This window comes from Marmota marmota, unplaced genomic scaffold, assembly GCF_001458135.2.
Source record: "Marmota marmota marmota unplaced genomic scaffold, marMar, whole genome shotgun sequence".
Taxonomy (NCBI): domain Eukaryota; kingdom Metazoa; phylum Chordata; class Mammalia; order Rodentia; family Sciuridae; genus Marmota; species Marmota marmota.
The window spans coordinates 29,869,913-29,892,776 of NW_025999932.1; the positions used below are offsets into that span (position 1 = coordinate 29,869,913).

General features: G+C 33.0%; 1 protein-coding gene across 12 annotated transcripts in view; it reads left to right on the top strand.

Moving 5' to 3' along the window:
• The window catches only part of Nbea (neurobeachin), a 646,499-nt gene that overhangs the window by 87,149 nt on the left and 536,486 nt on the right, over positions 1 to 22,864 (top strand). For all 12 annotated transcript variants that reach the window (XM_048800828.1, XM_048800832.1, XM_048800829.1 and 9 more), the window contains exons 7-8: positions 9,549 to 9,668; positions 12,011 to 12,157. In XM_048800828.1, the coding sequence (XP_048656785.1) occupies positions 9,549 to 9,668; positions 12,011 to 12,157 (267 nt within the window). The remainder of the gene's footprint in view (positions 1 to 9,548; positions 9,669 to 12,010; positions 12,158 to 22,864) is intronic.

Sequence of the window (22,864 nt, forward strand, 5' to 3'; positions counted from 1 at the left end):
CTCTCTCTCTCTCTCTCTCTCTCTCTCTCTCTCTCTCTCACACACACACACACACACACACACACACACACACACACACACAGAAACACAGACATACAAATACACACACAAAAAGCATTAAAAAAGCATTAAGCTCATTTGCTTTCGAAAGGAGTAAGTTACATTTATGTGGACAGCTAACTTATACTGAATAGTTTATTTACCAGTATAAGGTTAAAAGAGTGTTACTCCTAATAATAAAGTTAAAGAGAGAGCCTGGGCCTTGTTATAGTTAATGCTTTTTTGTTAGGTAATAAGAAGAAAGGTAGAGCAATAAAGACCAAATAATTTAGATTGTTGCTGTCTGATACCCATTTAAAATGTAAAGTTTACTAGCCTTTTTTGCTTCTGGTAAAATAATGTATAATGCAAAAATAAATAAGTTAATTTTCAGTGTTTTATGCAAAGAAAGAAAAGAGTGTTTTTTTTTCTTTTGAGAAAGTGGTTTATACCAGATTAATGAAAATATAATTACTTAGTTGCCAAGACTGTTCCTAAAGTTTTGGCATATATTATTACAATTTATTCAAGCTATATTTAATAATATTATAGTAACCAGTAAGTTTTATATATATATATATGTGTGTGTGTATATATATATATGTATATTTAAATTATACAGTATCATTTTATTCCTTTTGCATCTATTAAAATGATAGTAAAGTGTTTTTATAATTATTCAGAGATTTTTCAAAGGCAAATTTTATTTGTGAAATTTGTATTACTTTGATTATTGTTCAGAAGAACTGTGTTTGAAGAATATTTGAAGAAATGTTATTCTGAGTTATAAATCTTTCTTGTTTTCCTTTCCATCTTCCTCCTCTTTTCCATATGTTTTTTCTTTCCTTTACCTTTCCTTCTCTTTTTCATCTTTCCTTCTTCTCTCCCATTCTACTTCTCCCTTTTCTTATCCTTTCTGATTATTCCTTTAGATTAATTATAGAATCAGATTTTAGAGCACAGATTCAGACTTCAGATGTGTGTGTGTGTGTGTGTGTGTGTGTACATACATACATGTGCACCTCTGCACACACTCCTGTTTGTTTATGCTGTTGATTCACAAATTATTCTTTTTAAAATAGATGTTAGGGCTCATTTGATAATGCAGAGAGACCTTTTTCTTAGGAGATATTTATCGTTTAGTTTTGAATCTTTCCTAAGATTGAAGGTTTTGTTAATTTCTATTTGAATAATCATGGCTTTAAGAAAGAGGAAGGTTGTGCTTCTTTTAATGTTCTGGCCCATGAAATATATCTTTATTTCATATATGTCCTATAGAATAATGGAGACTAAATCAAAATACATTTTGAAAACTACTGTAAAGCTGAAAGATGAAAAGAGAAAAAAAGGAGAAATATGCCACAATAATAATTAGATTTATAAGATATAATTCATTCATCATTAGTTGGATTTTTCTAGAGGTATATTCCTACCTAATTACTAGACTGCATCTTTGTAGTCAGAGTAACCATCTGAAAGTCCAAACAAGGATAGAAGCATAGAAGTTCCCATTCCTATACGTTTAAGGACCAGTCCCCCTTGTAAGTTCAGGGTTTCTTCTTGGGTATATGACAGTGAGATTGTCAAACTTTTGCTCACATGAATACTGCCTTATCCTTAAAGTATAAAACCATAATAGAGCCATACAATGATCCATACATAGTGGGGGGAATTTCTTTCTTTCTGTTTTGTTTGGTTTCTGTCATCCCATGAATGCTTTGCTACGCAATAATATTATTTTGGATGATATTTTCAAAAAACTTTATATGATGCTAATAAAAATCTTGGTTTTATATTTACAGGATTATAACAGTTGTTTTTGTTAAAGAATATCAAGTTAGTAATCATTCATTTATATATACTTGTAAAATAGTATAAAAAGCAATGAGTATGAATAAATAGATTTCTTCGTTAGAATTGTAGGGTTCATTTTGGGAAGAAGGGATTCAAATCTCAATTGTTATCTTATAAATCCCATTGCCTCTCTTCCAGAAATTCTGAATTATTTTAATTGAGCTGAGACCCAGATAGAGGTTATGAAGGGCACCAAAATTATTTGAATATCATTAGAACTTTTTAGAGATACAGATTCTTCAAATTACAATTTTCATGTTAGGAATGTGTTTTTAATAAAAGTTATGGATGATTGTTCTCATCAGAAAACTTTAGGAAAAAGTGGTTTAAATAGTATATATAAGACATTAGTTAAAACATAAATGGTCACTTATCAATGAGAAACAACTTAATCTCTTTACTCTCATTTTTAAAAACTTTCCTTATGAAAACCATGTATCTATTTGTGATAGTTCTCTTTAGATACAATGATTCTAAGGGGCCTCGGTAGGAATGGGGTCAGGGAATGATATGGATTCAAAAAAACCTTAAAATGGTGAAGATTCGACTTCTTCCTTTCCTGTTTGTATTTGTATTATTTTCCTGTCTTGCCTGATTTCTCTGGCTAAAATTTCAAGTACTATATTAACTGGGAGTGGTGAGAGTGGAGTATCCTTGTCTAGGTCTTGATTTTAGAGGAAGTACTCTCCATTTTTCCTTATTTAGTATGGATGTTAGCTCTGAGTTTGTTGTATATGTTCTTTATAATGTCAAAGTAAGTTTCTTTTATCCCCTGTTTCTTCATTGTTTTAATCATCAATGGGTGCTGAATTTTGTGGAAGGAGTTTTCTGTGTCTCCTGGAATGATCATATGATTTTTGTCCTTAATTCTGTTTTTGTGATGTATTACATTTGTTTATGCATATGTTGAGCCATGAATCAACTTGATTTTGGTGTATGGTCATTTTAATGTCTTCTTGAATTTTATTTGTTAACATTTTATTGAGAATTTTTGCATCTATGTTCCTTAAGGATATTGCTTTGTAGTTTTCTTTCCTTGAATTGTCTTATCAGGTTTTGGTATCAAGGTGATACAGGTTAGATAAAATGAGTTTGGAAGTGTTTACCCTCTTTGAATTTTATAAAATAATTTGAGGAGTCTGAGCATTATTTTTTGTTTAAAGATCTGAGAAAATTCAGCTACCAGTTCTTTTTGTCCCTGGCTTTTCTTATTGGGAGGCTTTTTATTACTTCTTTAATCGCATTGCTTGTTATTGCTCTGTTTAAGTTTTGTATATCCTCTGGTTTCATTTTAGTAGGTCATATGTGTCTAGAAATGTATCCATTACATCTAGATTTTCCAATTTAGTGGAATATAAATTTTCAAAGCATTTCCTAATGATCATCTGGATTTTAGTTTTATCTGTTACTTTTAAAAATATGTTTATTTTTTAGTTGTAGTTGGACACAATACTTTTATTTTATTTATGTATTTTTATGTGGTGCTGAGGATCAAATCCAGGGTCTGGCAAGTGCTAGGTGAGTGTGCTACCACTGAGCCCCAGCCCCTTTTCTGATTTTTTTTTTTTTTAAAGGTAGTCATTCACTGCTGAAAACTTTCCTCTTAGACCTGGCCTCATTGTGTCCCAGAGATTCTGAGGTATTGTATCTGTATTCTCCTTTAATTCTAAGAAATTTTAAATTTCGCCTGTGACCCCATTCATCATTCAGAAGTGTGTGGTTCAAACCCCATGTGTTTGTATAGTTTTTCTGGCTATTGATCTTTAATTTTATTCTATTAAGATCTGATAAGATACAGGGAATTATTTTATATTATTATTATTGTTATTATTATACTTGCTAAGACTTGATTTCAGACTTAAATATGATCTATTTTGGACAAAGTTCTATGTGCAGCTTAGAAGAAAATGAATTCAGCAGTTATTGGGTGAAATATTCTATAGATATTTGTTATATTTGTTTCATTTATAGTATTTTTTAGGTATTAAGTGTCTTACTGATTTTATGTCCAGATGACCTGTCTACTGGTGAGATAGGTATGTTGAAATCACCCAATATTATTGTTTTGAGTTCTGTCTGAGCCTTTATTTTGAGAACCACCCAACCCAATTCCTCCTCCTTCTCTTCTTCCTCCTCCTTCTTCTTTGTTTGTTTGTATGTAAATAGGTGCACTCACATTTGGGACATAAATATTACTATGTCTTTTTGTTTGTTTCCTTTACGTATATGATGACCTTTATCTCTTTTGATTAATGTAGCTTGAAGTCTGCTTTGTTACATGTGAGAGTAGTTACTCCTACTTATACTTGGGCTCTATTTTCATGGAATATCGTTTTCCATCCTTTCACTTTCAGTCCTTGAATGTTTTTGCCTAAGACATGTCTCTTTTAAACAACATATATTTGGATTTTGTTTTCTAATCCAATCTGCCAGTCTCTTGTCTTTTAGTTGGAGAATTGAGACCATTTACTTTTATTATGAATATAGATATTTAGTATTTACTGATTTTTATTTGTTTCTAATAGTTAACTGGTACTGATTCTCACTTGTGTAAGTACTCTTCTTATGAGATATATCCTTTTCTAAGTTGTGCTGTTTGCTTTTAACTTCTTCTGTACGTAGAATTTTTTAAAGTATTTTATCCAATGCTGCTTAATATTCATTAATTAGTTTAAATTTATTTTATTAGCTTATTATAATGAATGTTATTATGTTTTTATTTCTGCTTTGATTTTATAAGGATAGCTTTGGTGCATATAGTAATTTTGGTTGACATTTATTTTCTTTGATGTCTCAAAACGTATTGTTCTAAGCTTTCCTGGATTTTTTAGGGTTTCTGTTGAGAAAGCAGATTTTATGTTCATTGGTTTACCTCTAGATGTGACCTGATGGTTTTCTCTTGGGGATATTAGTATTCTATCTTCGTTCTGTATATTTGGCATTTTAATTATAATGTGCCATGGAGAAGTTCTTTTTTGATATTTCCTGTTTGGGGTTCTAAGTGCCCTCTGTATTTGGAGGTCCATCTCATTCACAAGGTGTGGAAAAATTTTTGCTGTCATCTCATTGAAAAGGTTTATTAATGACATTAGCCTGTGTCTCTATTCCTTTAAGGAGTCTAATGATTCTTAAGTTCAGCTTCCAAATATTGTCCTAGATTTCTTTAATATTCTTATCATAGTTTCTGTTTGTTTTTTAAATATATTACCTGAATTTGAAAGCTGACTCTCTTATCTTAAAGCTCTGAGTTCCATCTTCTACTTGTTCTAATCTGTTGGTAAGATCTTCCACTGAATTTTAAATTTCATTTATTGAGCTTTTCATTTCCAATATTTCTGTTTTAGTTCTTTTTCAGAATATCTGCCTCTTAACTGAAAGGCTTTCACATTGTATATTTCTCCCTCAGATACTTCCTGAGATCTTCTTTTGATTTATTTATTATTTTTACAATTAACTTTTTGAATTTTTGGTCAAGGAATTCATCTACTTCAGTCACTATCTGTGGGTTTAGCTATTGAGGGTTATAAACTTTTTGAGGCCTTTTGCTGCACTGTTTCCTTGTGTTTTCAGAGGTTCTTTATTTGCACATCTGTTGTCTTCTTATTTATGTGGGTATCCTTTAGTGAGTAGTTATCTCTTTATAATAAGCTGTGGGCTGTGAGTGTTTCTCAGCTTTAGTGTATCCAGTCAGCATAATCTAAGTCTTTAACCACCAGTAAGAATTTGAGAGGAGATAGTGCCAGTAACAGTAGTAATTTAAGAGGAAACCAACAATGGATTTTTCAGCTAGGTAAGGCTACAGTCAAACCATAGAACTGATACTTACTAATTAGGTGGATATGGGACAAATAGTCAGCCTCTATGAATGACAGCTGCTTCATTAGTAATTAACAGTTTATAATAGCAAGGACACTTTTAGAGTCTTTGTAAGACAACTTTAGGAAACAAGTGTTAACTGAATGTGGTATCTGTCTCAGACTAGAACATTCAACAAATCCTTTTATCTTCACTCGTCACTTGTTAATGGGCAATTTCTTTTAATCTATAAATTTATACCTTTTTAATGAGTCATCTTTAGAACTTTCGTTTACTATTAAAGAAAACAGTAAAAAATATATTTAATCAACAGCAGAAATATAAAATATTAAAAGTTAAAAAAAGAGGAAACCATATATCAACATATGCTATAAAAGTCATTACTAATGTTCTCTACAACCCTGTTAAAGAGAAAACAATAATGCTGAAAAGATTAAAAATTGATGATAGTGGACTAAATTGAATTGCAAAATGGGATAGAAATAAATACAATAGAAATGAAGGAAGAATAAAAGGCCCAGGAGGGAAGGAAGACAGAATCAGGAGAGAAAAAAGGATGAAAGAAAGGGGAAAGAAAGGGAAATGAGAAAGAAGATAGGATGTATAGAGAGAGGGTTCAGTTAATTGATGAATAATTAAAATTACATAGAACTCTGAAAAAGAACCAAATGAGTGAAGAGTCTTAAGAATCAGTTAATACAATAAATAAGTCATAAAACTTATTTTTTTTCGTTCTTCTTGCTGAGTGTTTTAGAATGGAGACATTTCTTTCCAGTTGTTTTGGTAGAATTTTCCTACCGTGAGGAAGTTTATATGACACAAACATTGTACTGTTTATTCTCAGCTCTGACTGGAAATAAACAGACTTGTTAGGGATGTCTGAATGCTGAGCTCTGCCCCCTTCTTGCCTGACAGCTTGTCTTTGGGAGTGTTGTCTGTTTCTGAGCAGACCTGCCCCTCAAAATGGCTTTGTTAATGTGACCAGGGGTAGGAGTGTTAAGTCTGGCAGGGCTGTTGGCCAGCCCTCCTGCCCGTGCAGCCTGTAGATTTATCTGGATTGTGTCACACCACTCATTCATAGAACCTTAGTCTGTGTCCTGGGGGTAGGTGTGTGACATAGCAGTCTCTTCTCCAGACACTTCTGGGTATGAGGTGGTGGCATAGGTCTTGCAGTAGGTTATCTTGGGTCATGCTTTCCAGGTTCCACCTTATCAGCCATGCTCCTTTTCAGACTGATGATTTCAATTGAAAGTGCCCTTTGCTTTTCTCTGCTTTACAGTTCCATAGATTGGACACTGCAGCATCTGTCACAGTTTTTCTGTGTTACTGGTCTCCTGTTCAGGAAGTCTAAAGTCTTTTAAGGTGTTGCTGCTTCTCCATTTTCACTATCTGCTCTGAAGAGTGCAGGGACTGTCTTGTGCACTGGCTGTACTTGCTGTATCTGATCTTATTTTCTGTTGATATTGATAATTTATTGGATAGCCATAACTGTTTATCTTAAATTCTGTGGGAGAACTTCTTTTGGCTCCTTGAAGAGGAGCTTCCTCTGCTCAAGTGAGCTATTGTGCACATGGTGCTGTCATAGTCTATTCCTCTTATTCTGTATGTATTCTAGAAACCAATATTTTTGGTTTTGCCCTAATTAGTAGCTCTCTGATTTTTCCACTGGAGTTTTCTCACAGCCTTCATACCTCAATATGCTGCTGTAGAACTGCTGGTTTAAATCCGTCTGGATGTACTGCTACAATTCCTCTGATCCACCATTTTCCCTGTCTCCATCTATGTTAGACTTTTGCTTTCTCAGCTGACTGCTTGCTAGCTGTATGACTTATAAAACTGATGTAAACCATTAGTTAATATTACCTAATTTGTAGAAAGTTTGTTACTATTGGAATTTGTATAGATAATCATGTTTTATTGTTCTTATATTAAAGAAAGTTATGTACCTTTGAGTTCTCAATATGAATGAATAAACATTTTTGTTCCTGGTTGTGTCCTCCTTAGATACATCTGTTAGATGGTAATAATTAGTGGGTCTCATACTAAAAGTTGACCTCATATAAATACACAATGTCAAAATGCATACATAGTCTTCTAGTTTTTCTGATTTTCTTTAATTGAAAAATATAAAGTCAAAAGCTGGGCTCTTTTGAAGCATTGGAAACTCAATGTGTGTCCATTTTCTGTAGAGTACATGTTTCAAGGAAAAAAGGCAGAAAAATAGATTTTAAAAAAATACTGTGGACATAACTGAGATAAATTAATTCATTTATGAATGAGTCTTTTCATTTATTAATTTATTTTATCTTATCATACATCATTGTTACAACCAAAAGCAAACTATTTTTTTTAACTCCAAAGCCAACAATCTTTATTAAATATTTTAATAGTGCTACTGCCTTTCTCAGTGAAATATTGGAAACCTTTATAGACTCCCCTTTTTCATATCAGTGCTTCTGATCAGTCTATTATTTTATCCCCCCTCCTTTGTCTTCATTCAGGCTTTTAAGAGTTCTTACCTAAAGCTTTTCAGTGGTTTTCAGGTTTATGTTTATCCATACTTTGCCTAACTATTCCACTTCAGCATTGCTGCCACCTAAACTATGGTCATCACCATAGTGATTTTCATTTTGCTGATCAAAATTCTTTAGTGGTATCACATTATGCAAAAACCCAAAAGCCCAGATTTCTAAAGGTATTCTGTAAATCTGTTTACTATCTGATCCTTATCTATTTGTTACAACTTTGACCAGGTCATATCAAAATTGACACTTAAAATGGTTTTTGTTGACATTAGTAACAGAAAATAAGAACTCAAGAGGAATTCATTTATTGATTTATAATGACTATACACACATTATTAAGTTAAAAATATGTAATAATTAGTGGATTTAGTACACATAAGTTATAGAATTTAAATATCTTGAATCTTATTACAGATGCTGAAATAATTCCTTGGATGTGTCTTTCTGACCATGTAATTCATAGTAGAATCTTAGGTTATTCTTTTTCAGTTTATGCTGTTCTTTCCTTTGTGTACTGCATGTAGTGATTTGTAATTATTTGTTTATTTGCCTCTTGCACATCCATTTGACTAGATCATAAATTATAGGATAACTAGGCTTATGGTCAGAACTGGGCATCTGAAACGCCTGGCATAATGTAAATGTAATTAAATGAAGAAATGAGTAACAAAAATATACTTGTATTTCTGCATTTTTTAAATCATGGTATAGTGAAAGAGGACTATCAGTATAGGGAGCAAGGTGTTCTAGCTCTTTCTTCATTATAGATTTATTCTTTTTTTCCTTAAATAGTTTTTTTTAGTTGTCAATGGGGCTTTGTTGTTATTTATTCGTGTGTGGTGCTAAGAATTGAATCTAGTGCTTCACACATGCTCCGCAAACTCTCTGTCAGTGAGCTACAACTCCAGCCCCTATAGATTTGTTCTTTATGTGCCATATAGTGAGAAATGAGAGAAAGTAACTTGAGAAAATGGTAGTGAGTGATGCATCAATAGTCCTTCAAACGTTTTCTTTTCTTTTTTGTGATTATGAAGAATGAAGCCAGGACCTTGCCCATTGCTGGTGAAGTACTCTACCACTGAGCTACAACCCTATCCCTTTTTATTTCAAGAAGGGTCTCACTAAGTTGCCCAGGTTAACCTTGAATTTGCTGTCCTCCTGTCTCAGCATACTGAATATCTGGGATTATAGGCATGTGCTACCATGTCTGACTTTCAAACATTTTCTTATAGCGTGTTATTAAAGTTAGGGTTGCATTTTAGACAATGATAACTAAACATTATGTATTGATATTTTAAATTATTTTTATTTAAGTGGTATATGATCAGCATTGTCCACATTTACAATCGATGGAGGAACAGTGAAATCCGGTGTTATGTTAATGGACAGCTGGTATCTTATGGTGATATGGCTTGGCATGTGAACACAAATGATGTAAGTTTTTTTCTTTTTAATCTGTGTTTTAATATATTTGAGAGTATGGTCTGTCAGTGTTACAAGTATTAAATAAAATAGTCTTATAGAGGTTTACTTTGAAAGTTTATTATTTTTATTTAGTCAATCTTTTAAGTCTTAAATATAGTATATTTAAATTGTCAAAAGATATATGAGTTTTTAAAAGAAACATTACTTGGATATGTTTTTCAGTATTTTAGATCAAGAAACATTGAGTATTTTATTCTTTCCAGCACTATAAAAATGTGTCTTACCACTTTGGGATATAGAAAGAAGACTTTAAATAGAATAGATAACTTATAGTCACTATTATTCTCCCTAAATGTTATGAAGAAAAATAAAGTGGGGAACAGCTATGAAAGAGAGTGTCGATAATGGAGAAGCCAGATTGCCCATGATGATTTTATTGAGAAGAGTTGAATAGCCATGTGGATATTTGGGTACTTATAGTGCAGTGGGAAGAATAAGTACAAAGGCTTTAGAGCAGAATTAGAAAGTTCAAAGAACAATAACAATTTGTATATAGCAGAGGGAGAAAGGGACAGAGTGGTGATAAGAAGTTAGGTAGATGCAATGGGGTCAAACCATGTATGATCTCATAAGCAAACCTAAGGCCTGGGCTTTCCCATCTTACCCATGGTAAAAAAAAAAAAAATGGAAGATTTTCAGCAAAAAAGTAATGACTGCTTGTATTTTAAAAACATCAATCTGGCCGCAATATTGAGAACACCTTAAAGGGAAATGACTATAAACGAAGGAAGATCATTTAGATGACTTATTACAAAAATAGCAAAGAGAAGATAGTTTCATCAAGCGTGTTAGCCCTGGAAGAGATAACACAGTTGGATTCTAGATAAGAGATGTAGAGTTGAAATCTCAAGCGTGTCTACTCTTTTTCTACTTTGCCTCTCCTTGTTTTTCTGGCCTATTACATCCAAAGTAATAATATGATTTAATTCCCAGAGCACCTCCAAGGCCAATAATATGCAATACTTTCAACATCTCTGATTTTATAATGACTTGCCTTTTATTTTTAGCACAGTTCACTTGTCAGTTTTATCTGCATCTCTTTTACCTTTAATCTTATGTGGGGCAGGAGTTATATTCTCTTGTACTCTGTAAAATAGCACTGTATGCATTATCCATAGTTTGTCTGATAGAAGTGTGGGGAGGTAGCCAGATCTGACCTTCAGACTGTTTTTTTATGATTGAAAGCCAAGAATCATGGTTTTCACATTTAAAAAAAATTTTTTTAGAAGACAGGAAGAAACAAAAAAGAATATGCAACAGAATGTACAAGTGGCTTTCAAAACTTACAACATTCATTGCCCTAACTGTGCCTTTAGAGGAAAACGTTCTTTTTTTTCCCTATAAACTCATAGTTGAGGCATAGTCAATGAATATTTAAAGAGAATAATTAGGAAACAAAGATTAAATTCTCATTCCTATTTATTCTCTGGTGTAGAGGACAGTTTTTTTATTATTGAGTGAAAGAAAACTCCAATGGTATTATTGAATGACATTAGCTTATAGGATAGTATTAAAAAAAGATTTAGGTTTTTGAATTATTTCTGATAGCGCTTCAGAATATGGAGAAGCCTGAGTAGTAGCACATATCCACATACTTTAGTCACATCTTTAGTTTCCATACTTTTAATTATAGCTTGCATATTTAATGAGGCATTCTTATCTTTGTACTCAATTCATAATTTTGCATTTTATTGAGGCACCAGAGAGATTCCATGTATAATTGTGTGTGTGTGTATGTATACACACACGTATATAAAGTGATAGATATCATCATGTTTATTAAAATTAATGTGTGGAGTATCCTGTGATAGTGAATGAAACTGAGCAGTAACTTCTTTCACTGGTCTGGATAGTTAAAGAGTTTTAAAAGTATAGGTGGGAAGCGTCTTCTTAAGCATGGCTCCTTAGTTGCTAAAACCTCTAGATGTAGCACTGTACCCTCTGCTTTAGGCAGCAGATTTAAAGGATCATTTTTTATTTGATTCTGTGTACTGCCTACTCAGGAGAATGACTGATTCTTTTTATGCCATTTTCATAGTGTATAAAAATAGAGGAATGTATCCATAATGGAAAAGTGAAGTCAAATTCGAATATACATCATTTGATATATTTTTGTTTTCTCTAAAAATCTTTATTGGCTTTTATTATTTAAATGTTCTATAAAATCTTCATTGATGCTTTCTTCTATTATTGTGATATTTTAAGATATTTGTGGTGATGAAGACAGGTCTCCTTAAATATTCTGTCCTTACAAAATAATAACTTTTTTTTTTGTGACTTTTAAAAAATAGAGCTATGACAAGTGCTTTCTTGGATCTTCAGAAACTGCTGATGCAAATAGGGTTTTCTGTGGTCAGCTTGGTGCCGTGTATGTGTTCAGTGAAGCTCTCAACCCAGCACAAATATTTGCAATTCATCAATTAGGACCTGGATACAAGGTAGGAATGACTATCTTATTATAAGTTCTGTGTAAAGTTTAGTTGTAAAAATGTGGCCTAAGAAAATATAATATTCAGTGAATATAGGTAAGAGTCATCTTTATTTTTTGAAACTCAAGTTAGCGGTTGCAATATTTCTTTTTATTTAAAGGGCACATTTTTATTTTCCCTTCATTAATTTTTTTACTTTTCATAATTTTGTAATGTTACAGGCATGCCTTTTGTTATCAGTTCTGAAAAAATAAATTTTATAAAACTATTTTACTTAATAATATTTGAAATCTAAATTTTGAAATATTTGTACTGTATAAATGGACATTTGAAATGACTTGTTAAATTAGCAGTAACTTGAAAAAGTAGTTACAGATTTAGAAGGAAAATATTATGAAATGTTGTGTATTTAATACTATTCCATTTTAGTGTCTACTGTTGCTTGTTCTTTGCAATATGTGAGGAAGTTCATAATGTATATGAGTGTCCTAATTTTATAATGCTTATTATTTATGATGATTCATCATGTTCCTATTTTTTAAATTTAGCTTTCAAAATGAAAGGTTTTAGGCAAGATAGAACATTCACATATATGAATTAATTATTAATGTATAGCACACTTGGCTAGGGAATTATGTGTGGATTTTATTTAAATCACACTGGGAATTATGACATCCCTAACTATTTGGAGCTGAGAGAGAATTATACATTATAAGTCATAGTGTTTATAATTTTTAAGGAGTACATGTTCTGTGCTGAAGTACTGTCATATTTTTAAACTTAGGGTTTAAATAATTAATGAGAAGATTGTGTTATAGGAGAGGAGTACAAAACAATAAAATATTCCTTATCTTGCCTTTGTATTTCTGACTTGATATTTCTGTTTCATCATTATGCTGTTAGATACGTAAGCAACGATATGAAATTACCCTTATTAAAAGTTCTGTCTGTTTCTAGTGATTTTAGTAATCAAAATAGTCACCGTAGTCCTGTTATTTTTATGTCAAAAGTAATATTACCACACCACCCCTACAAATAAATTTGTCATAGTCTGACTGTTCTTTCCTACATTGGTCCTTTTGTTTTGTTTGAATTCTTGTCCTGCTATGTGTTGACTATGCATGAGAATCAGTCCATAATTTTGGTTAATATGCAGCCAGCCTTCCTTTCCTGTTTCTTTGCCTTGTCCACGAAATATTTAGAGGAGCTTTTTTTAAGCATTAATAGGATTATATTAAATAGAGTGACAAATAATGAGATATAAATAATGGTAAAAAGTCAGGACATATAGATATATAAACTGTAAATCCAATATTATTACTGTGGTGAAATTTCAGAGTTAATTGGATCTTCCTGGCAGAAAGAAAGGAAAAGAATGAAATATAAGCAGTTATATAAATCTTCTGTTCAGAAAGGAGCAAACATTGTCTTGAACAGCTTTGCAAACTTAGTGATTTGTCATATGGCTCTTTCTTGTCATACTATTTTGTAATAGTGAAAATAAACAATTGTCCCATGTCACTTTGTTCTACCCCGAAGTACTTAAGTGATACAGTCTGTCCCTAGTATGTTAACAGAGATAGAATACCTATAATAGAATACCTGTATATCAAAGTTAGAAATTTTAAAAGAAAATATGTCTAATTATGGGCATTACCCAGAAAAGTATTTTAAATTTTGAAAGTCTCCAGCCTACTGAGCCCCTTGTTAATGAAGTATGACTGTAGGTACAAATTCATCTTCTCAATTTGAAATGACAGAAGCATACTTGCTACTGTGATATCTTGCATCTAAAACTATTAATAATAGAAGTTTTTCCTTGAAATCTAAAGAATGAGAAAAAAGGAGAAAAGGATGCAGATGACAGAAATAAAGCTGAATGGTTCACATATTGTAGTCTCAAGTTTCTTTGTCAAGAAAATTGAAGGGGTGGAGTCACTCCTCTGAGTGAGAGTAGGGGTCTGCAGCTGGAATTCAAAAGTATGTAGGGTATAGTAATCAGATGTCTTTTTGAGTTGAATAATGCTTAAATTATTTAGTGGTATGTAGTAACAGTATTCATATTTCTTGCCTCAAGCTATATGGAATTTTCTGTAGTTTTGGAGGTCAGATAGAATTCTTTATGATTCTGAGCTTAATGTAGATAGAATGTCAACACGTGGCCCCTGAAGTAAATGAATTAATTCTCCCCCCAAGTAATGTCATCAAGTTAGCACTGTGTAGGCTGTCCTTAGTGACTTTGACCTGTTGGTTACTGTACAAACTAGACAGTTTTCCCGCTGTGTAAATACCTGCTTTTAAGTAGTATAGTTAGTGAATTTTCTGTACTTGATTATTTTCTGTAAACAGTTAATAAATGCTAATAAATTTATCACTTTATCAATTAATTGAACATATAAGTTTGGAATTAATTTTTAAAATACAGAGAATCTCACTGTAACCTTGTCTAGTAAATAAAATGTACTTTTTTATTGTAGTGCTTTGCTTGATTGGAGTTATTGAATGTCTACAAGCTCATGAAGACTTATAATATGGTGTCCTTTGATCTCAGGTTTCAAAATATATTCGAACAAAGTTTTTATATTTTGGGACATTTCATAATTGTCATGTGACCTCCTGTTATAATAATTAGTGTCCATTACTAGACATTTCAGTATTTAGCTTTGTGTTCTCTTTTGCATTTAATATTTAAATTATGATAATATAATGGTTTTCATCTGTTTATTATGATAAAGTGCTGTTAAGAGAAAAAGTACAAAGTGACCTGCAAAATAAAAAATCACTTTGAAGGGTGGGTGGGTGACCTCCTATCAAATGGGTAGGTCTTCCTATTAGTAACTAACTGGAAACTCTGGACATAATACAGAAAACATCCACCTATTTACTCTGAGGACTTTATAAAGTAGGCAGATTTTAGAAAGGAGACAAAACTTGGAATAGGTGGTAAACATGGACTGAGTTTTGCAAGTTTTATTTTAACAGAAAAAGCTCTCTGTGTGGAAACTTAGAGAGTAAGATGCACTGGGGCAACCCCGCACTATATGGAGATTGACTTGGTAACCTCAGAAAAGAGGCAGCCAGAAAAGGATCTGAATTATAAACTTAAAAACATTCAGTCCATATCTCTGGCTGAGCCCTGGAACCATTTATAAGCTTGACAGACTGGCAAGAGATTGTAAATAGATTTAAAAACTAGAGTTTTGAAACACCACACATGGTAGGTATGGCATTTTATAATTGCATCTAATTAAATGAGTGATCCCCCTAAAACAAATACATCAGTGCTTTTCAGAACAAAATAGTTTGTACAAAATGATACTTACAGGATTCAGCATATAATCTAAAAATCTCTGGAATGAGTATTCTAAAAAGAGTCAGAAAAATGTGATTCATTCTCAGGAGTAAAGAAAATCAGCACATACCAACTCTTAGGTATTTATGTGAATATCACATAAAGTCTTTGTCATGACTAGTGAGGTAAAGGTAAATTTACTTGAAATGAATTAAAAGGTAGGAAATTACCAGCCATGAAATAAAATAAAATTGAAATTTTAGAATTCAAAAATACACCTCAGGTTAAACAAAGCCTCTGTATAAGCCTTTTAACAGAATTGATATAATAGAGAAATAAATGAACTTGAATATAGACTGATACAGAAACATCAGAACTGATATAGAAACATCAGAAGAGAGAGTTCAAGGAAGAAATGTAGATTAGAGAAAGAAATTTAGCATTGGCAAGATATATAGATGATGTAAAGCAATGAGACTGGAGTTCAGTAAATGAAGTGAGTTCAGAGCCAGAAGATGACTGGGGAAGTGAGTCCTTGAGAAAGCTGCATTTGGAGGTTGAGTGATGGCATGCTCAGTGAGAAGGGGAGCAAGGGAATAGGAGGAAGAAAAACAACAACAATGGGAGAATGTCATTTTAACTTGACCTCCTTTAAGGTAAATCTGTCTCCTTTTTTCCACATTGAGTATACTGGTTTGTCGAGTATACAGAGAATGGTAACACAGAAAGTATTTGCAAATAATTGTACATATAACAGTCTTAGAATAATAATAATATCAACACAATACTAGCCTATTATTATAATTACTGAAAACAGCTAATTTGTTTTTGCATGTGCTCTCTCCATTCACCCTTTTGCCATTTTTTTATAGTTATGGTATGTTATGGGGTAAATTATGTTCTCCAAAGTTCACATGTTGAAGCCAATCCCCAGTAGCTAAGAATGTGACTGTATTTGGAGGCAGGATCTTTAAAGGTGTAAGTAAGGTTAAATGAGATTATGAAGATGAGTCCTAATCCACTGTAAATTGTGCTGAATGAGAAGAGGAAATTAAGTCATAGTCAGGCACAGAAGACACAGGGAGGAGAAGACTGGTAGGCCATCTGCAAGACAAGGAGAGACATTTAGAAGAAACTAGTCCTGCTGACTGTGAGAGAATCTCAGACTTACAGACTCCAGAACTGTGAGGAAATAAATGTGTGTTTTCATGCCATTTAGACCTGGGTACTTTGTGGCATCCCCAGCATAAGTTATATTTCACCCGGAGTACACATAGCTATTAACCACGCTCTCCTCTCTTAATGTATTCATAGGTTATATAAGTGCATATATGTTTAAGATCTATCATATTCCCTTTATTGTTATGAACTTTCTGAAGTTCATTCTGTAATAGATTTCTCAGAAAAGACTCATGGGGATAATATTCTTCAATACTAGTATATAAGCGTTCTTTATACTTGAAAGGCATTTACTTGGGTATAAAATTAGCCTTTTTTCCCCTATGGATTGCTTAAACTTAAAAACATTCAGTCCATATCTCTGGCTGAGCCCTGGAACCATTTATAAGCATGACAGACTGGCAAGAGATTGTAAATAGATTTAAAAACTAGAGTTTTTTTTCTGACATGAGGTATTGGTATTGAAAAATGTGATGGCAATCTAATACTCTTTATTATACAGTACTTACTCTTTTTATATGTTTGAAGGATTTATTTTCTTTGTAGTAATTTTGGTAGATAAGTCTTGGTCTTCATTATTCTGACTTAATTTATCAGATATGTGATGTGCATTTTTATATTTTATATGTAATTTTGCATCCATTTATATTTCAAGAATTTTTTTTAACATGGGTTAGTATTTGTTCTATTTCCCTGTTTTAGTTTTTTTTCTTTAGAGACTTGACTGTACATGTTTGATCTACTTTGCTTATTTTAATACTTGTCACTTTTTAAAATGTCTTTGTCTCATTTCTTTCTTTCATTTCAAAATATAAAACTAAGGCTGGGATTGTGGCTCAGTGGTAGAGCACTAGCCTAGCACGTGCGAAGCCCAGGGTTTGATCCTCAGCACCACATAAAAATAAAATAAAGATATTGTGTCCAAGCACAACTAAAAAATATTTAAAAAATACATAAAACTGAACATTTTCAGATAAGTTATAAGCAGAAGATCAAACATCCGCCACCCAACCATTCAAAATTCAGTGTTGACATGATGTCCCTATTGTCCCTACATGCTGTGTTCCTATGGACAAGAATATTCTTTTCAAAAATTATTATCTCACATATAGTCAGGAGGTTAATATAGATACCTTAGTACATATAATGTCCTTTATAGGAAAAAGATCCAATTTATTACATTTATGTTATAACTTATCTTTAGTTTGCTGTATAGAAGTTTATTTTTCCTTCATTTTCTACATGTGTACACAGCCAAGGCAAGGTGTGGCATACTTTTCTGATTACCCCCCATTGTTCTTCACCCTTCTTCAGCTCTAGCTCTCTGCATTGGGCCAGGCTGTCAGACTGATACTCTCCACATTCATCTGCTGCTCTAGTCTTTTTTATCTTCTGCTGGCCAGTCCTCTTAACCAGATGCTGCCCCCTCTCCAAGACTCTGACACCCCATGCCAGCTAACTCCTCTAGACAGTGTGGTCTTGAGACTGCTAGTGGTCTTGCCATTCATTGCTTGGTTCCCATTCTGCTGGATGTAATTCTCACCTTCCACAGGATATAACTACCTATTCCAGCAAGCCCTCCTAGAGCATGCCCTCCCTCCTCAGCCTCCTCAGACTCCAACATAACCAAGTGCACTCTAAATGAACTTTTTCCAAATCCTACTCTAGATCAAGATTCCTCCTCTGAATGCCCTCTTGAGGAAATTCCCTTCTCACTTGATCAGGCTTCTACTCTACCCCCATATAAGGAGCATCCTCCATTCCTTTCACATACTTAGAAACTCTATGCCAGATCACAACCTACTTCCCTCATCTTTGTCTTATCAGGTGGATGTCTTGTCATTGTTTGGAATTCTGACATCCTAAACTAGGTAAGTTTTCTAGGAATGCTGGATGCCTTTCTATTTGCTTATGCTGTGACATGTGTAGCAAATTGCCCTATCTCTGACCATTTCCTCACACAACTTTGATTTTTCTTAATATCTGACTCATCTTTGACACCCCTGGCTAAAGAGCTCTTTCTTTGTGGATGCCCTTGGCGTAGGCCTTATCTCCCTTTCTTTTTAGATTTAGACTGCTTTCCATGCCTGGCCACCCTTGTGGTGGAACTTCCCCATATTTCTGAGTTTTTATATCATGTGGCTCTTCTATGTGGATACAGTCTTCACTACTGGGCTGCTGCAACGTCTTCCCACTACCCCTATTTTTGGGTTCTTACTTTGTTAGTCCTACCAGGTACTGTTGTAAATGTTTGGAAAAGGAAGAGGAAAAGAACTTCATTTATTGTTTAAAAAAAAATTTAACAGCTTTATAGAAATAGTCCACATACATAAAATCGACCCATTTAAAGTGGACAAATTCCCCAAACAGCTGGATTTTAATAGAGACTATGTTGAATCTGTAGATTAATTTGTATTAATTATTACTGTATTAACTATTACTATCTTAACAATGTGAAGTCTTTCATTTCATATATGCAGATGTCTTCACTGGGTCTTCATAATTTTTTATAGATGCTTTGTAGTTTTGATTATACAAGTCTTAGGCTGCTTTAGTTAAATTTATTCCTTAGTATCATCATATTTTTGGTGCTGCTGTAAATGAAATTTTAAAGAAGTTTTCACGTTCAGAGTTTTCTTTGCTATGATATAGAAATGCAGTTGATTTTTAAATGTTTTTTTAAAAAATTTAAATTATTTTTATGGTATTGTGGAATGAATACAGTGGTGTTCTACCACTAAAGCTAAATCCCCAGCCCTTTTTATTTTTTAAGTTTTGAGACAGGATCTCACTAAATTTTTTGCTCAGGCTGATTACAAACCTGCAATCTTCCTGCCTCAGGCTCCCAAGTAGCTGGATTTCAAATTTGTTTCACTGTGACCAGCTATTTTTATTTTTTAACTTTTTATTTTTTTAATCTTTTTATTTTATTTATTTGTATGTGATGCTGAGGATCGAACCCAGTGCCTCACACATGCAAGGCAAGAGCTTTACCACTGAGCCACAAACCCAGCCCTATTTTTTAACTTTTTAAAAATGTCCTTTTAAAATTGATACATGAAAATATAAAAAGTACACATTTTAATGGTAATCCCTATAATTTTGATACATATTTATACATTACAAAATATTTAAATCAGGGTAAACATATTTATCTCCTTGAAAATTTATTATTTCCTTATTCTAAAAACTTTCCAAATCCTTTCTTCTAGCTTTTTGAAATGTACAGTATATTATTGTTATCAATCATTCACCATACTGTGCAGTAGCACACCTGAGCTTCTTGGTCATAACTAACAATGTTCATCAATCTTTGATTTATTTTAATTTGTTCCACGCAGTTATATATGATAGCAGAATGCTCTTCTATTCCTTGTACATAAATGGAGCATAATTTTTCACTTCTCTGGTTGTACATAACATTTGTGCAGTCATACATGTACCTAGGGTAATGATGTCTGTCTCATTCTACCATTTTTCCTACCCCATACCCCTCCTTTCCCTCCCCTTTGCCCAATCCAAAGTTTCTCCACTCATCCCATGACAACTCTCTACCCCCTATTATGGATTATCATCCACTTAACAGACAAAACATTCGTCCTTTGGTTCTTTAGGAATGGCTTACTTCACTTAGCATAATATTCTCCAATTCCATCTATTTACTGGCAAATGTCATAATTTTATTCTCTATTATTGCTGACTAATATTCCATTGTGTGTATACTACCACAATTTCTTTATCCATTCATCTATTTAAGGGCATCTTGGATGGTTCCACAGTTTGTCTATTGTGAATTGTGTTGCTATAGACATTGATGTGGCCGTGTCACTGTAGCATGCTGTTTTTAAGTCCTTTGGGTGTAGACCAAAGAATGAGATAGCTGGGTCAAATGGTGGTTCCATTTCAAGTTTTAAGTGCAAGAAATAAGATCAAGAATTAATAAATTGGATGGACTCAAACTAAAAAGCTTCTTAGCAAAAGAAACAATCAACGAGATGAAGAGAGAACCTCTAGAAAGGGAGCAAATTTTTGCCACACACACATCAGATAGAGCCCTAATCTCCAGGATATATAAAGAACTCAAAAAACTTAACACCAAAAAAACAAAGAACCCAATCAATATATAGACTAAAGAACTGAACAGACACTTCTCAGAAGAAGATATATATTCAATCAATAAATATATGAAAAATATTCAACATCTCTAGTCATTAGTGAAATGAAAATCAAAACTTCTCTAAAAGATTTCATCTCACTTTACTAAGAATTGGAGTTATCAAGAATAAAAACAACAATAAGTGTTGGTGAGGATATGGGGGAAAAAGCTTACTCGTATATTGCTGGTGGGACTGCAAATTGGTGTAACCAATCTGGAAAGCAGTCTGGAGAATCCTTAAGAAACTTGGAATGTAATTTTATTTTTAAGGAATATTTTCATTTTACTTATATGATTTTAATTTTTAAAGTTTGTTGAGAATTGTTTTATGCTAGTTGTTCCATATGCTCTTGAAAAGAATGTGTATTGTGTGTTTGTTACATAAAATGTTCTATGGTAAGGTGTTAGGCAGCATTACATACTATTCCTATATGTGTAATTAGTACAAAATATATCTGTACTCTCCTTTTCTTTTTAAATAATTGGAATTGCTTCACCGAAATCGAATTTCCAAACCATACAATTCATTTATGTAAATACACAAGCCACTTATTTTTGGTAAAGATATGAGTTGTGCAAACATAGCTGCATTATAATTTTATAACTTTTTAATCACTGCAGAAAGATCCTTCATGTGTATTTGCAATCTCTCCTCATTCTTATCCCTCTCCTGTTCATGCTATTTTGTGTAACAGTTATTCTAAATGAGATGGTACAATGAATATTGAGATTTACCTACAAATGTGGTTATCATATATTTATATATAATTTTAAAACTTAGAAATACCCTAATACACCTTAGTGGATTGTACGGTTTGGAAATATGAAAATGATGGAAAACGTTTTACATTTATTTGATGGATTGTATGTTTATAGTCTTCAAATTTCATTATAAATTTTTTAAACCTACAAACAACAACTCTACAAACCAAAGGAGGGTATTATGGCCATTGTATCATGGACTCAAATTAATATCACTTTGTTTCTGAGTGAGAATAAGTTTCATTAGACATTTGATATTTCCCTTAGGAGACCTGAAAGCTTCAAGAGACTATAGTAAAATTTGTAATTCCAGTATAAGCAGTTTGAACAAAATGAAAACAAACATATCTTTTGAGATAATGGAAGGTACAAACATTTCAGCTTTCATAGAAACAAGTTATATAGAAAGTATCTAATTATAATGTTTTTCATTCCATTTTGCAGTTTGTTTGTTGGTTTGTTTGATTGTTTATTTATTGGTATCCGGGATTGAACTCAGGGGCACTCAACCACTGAGCCACATGCCCAGCCCTATTTTGTATTTTATTTAGAAATAGGGTCTCACTGAGTTGCGTTGTGCCTCACCCTTGCTGAAGCTGGCTTTGAACTTGGAATCTTCCTGTCTCAGCCTCCCTAGCCAGTGGGATTTCAGGCGTGAGTCACTACACCTTGCCCATTTTGTAGTATTTTATTTAAACAACTATTTTTCGAAAGCAGGTGTGCTGTGTTCTTTTTCTTTTTTTTTTAATTTTTATTGTTGGTTGTTCAAAACATTACATAGTTCTTTTTTTTTCTTTTAAGAGAGAGAGAGAAATTTTTGATATTTATTTTTTAGTTTTCGGAGGACACCACATCTTTGTTTGTATGTGGTGCTGAGGATCGAACCCGGGCCGCACGCATGCCAGGTGAGCGTGCTACCGCTTGAGCCACATCCCAGTCACTACATAGTTCTTGACATATCATATTTCACACTTTGATTCAGGTGGGTTATGAACTCCCATTTTTACCCCGTATACAGATTGCAGAATCACATCGGTTACACATCCACTGATTTACATATTGCCATACTAGTGACTGTTGTATTCTGCTGCCTTTCCTATCCTCTACTATCCCCCTCTACTCCCCACCCCTCCCCTCTTCTCTCTCTACCCCATCCTACTGTAATTCATTTCTCCCCCTTGTTTTTTTTCCCTTCCCTCACTTCCTCTTGTTATGTAATTTTGTATAACCATGATGGGTCTCCTTCCATTTCCATGCAATTTCCCTTCTCTCTCCCTTTCCCTCCGACCTCTCATCCCTGTTTCAATGTTAATCTTCTTCTCATGCT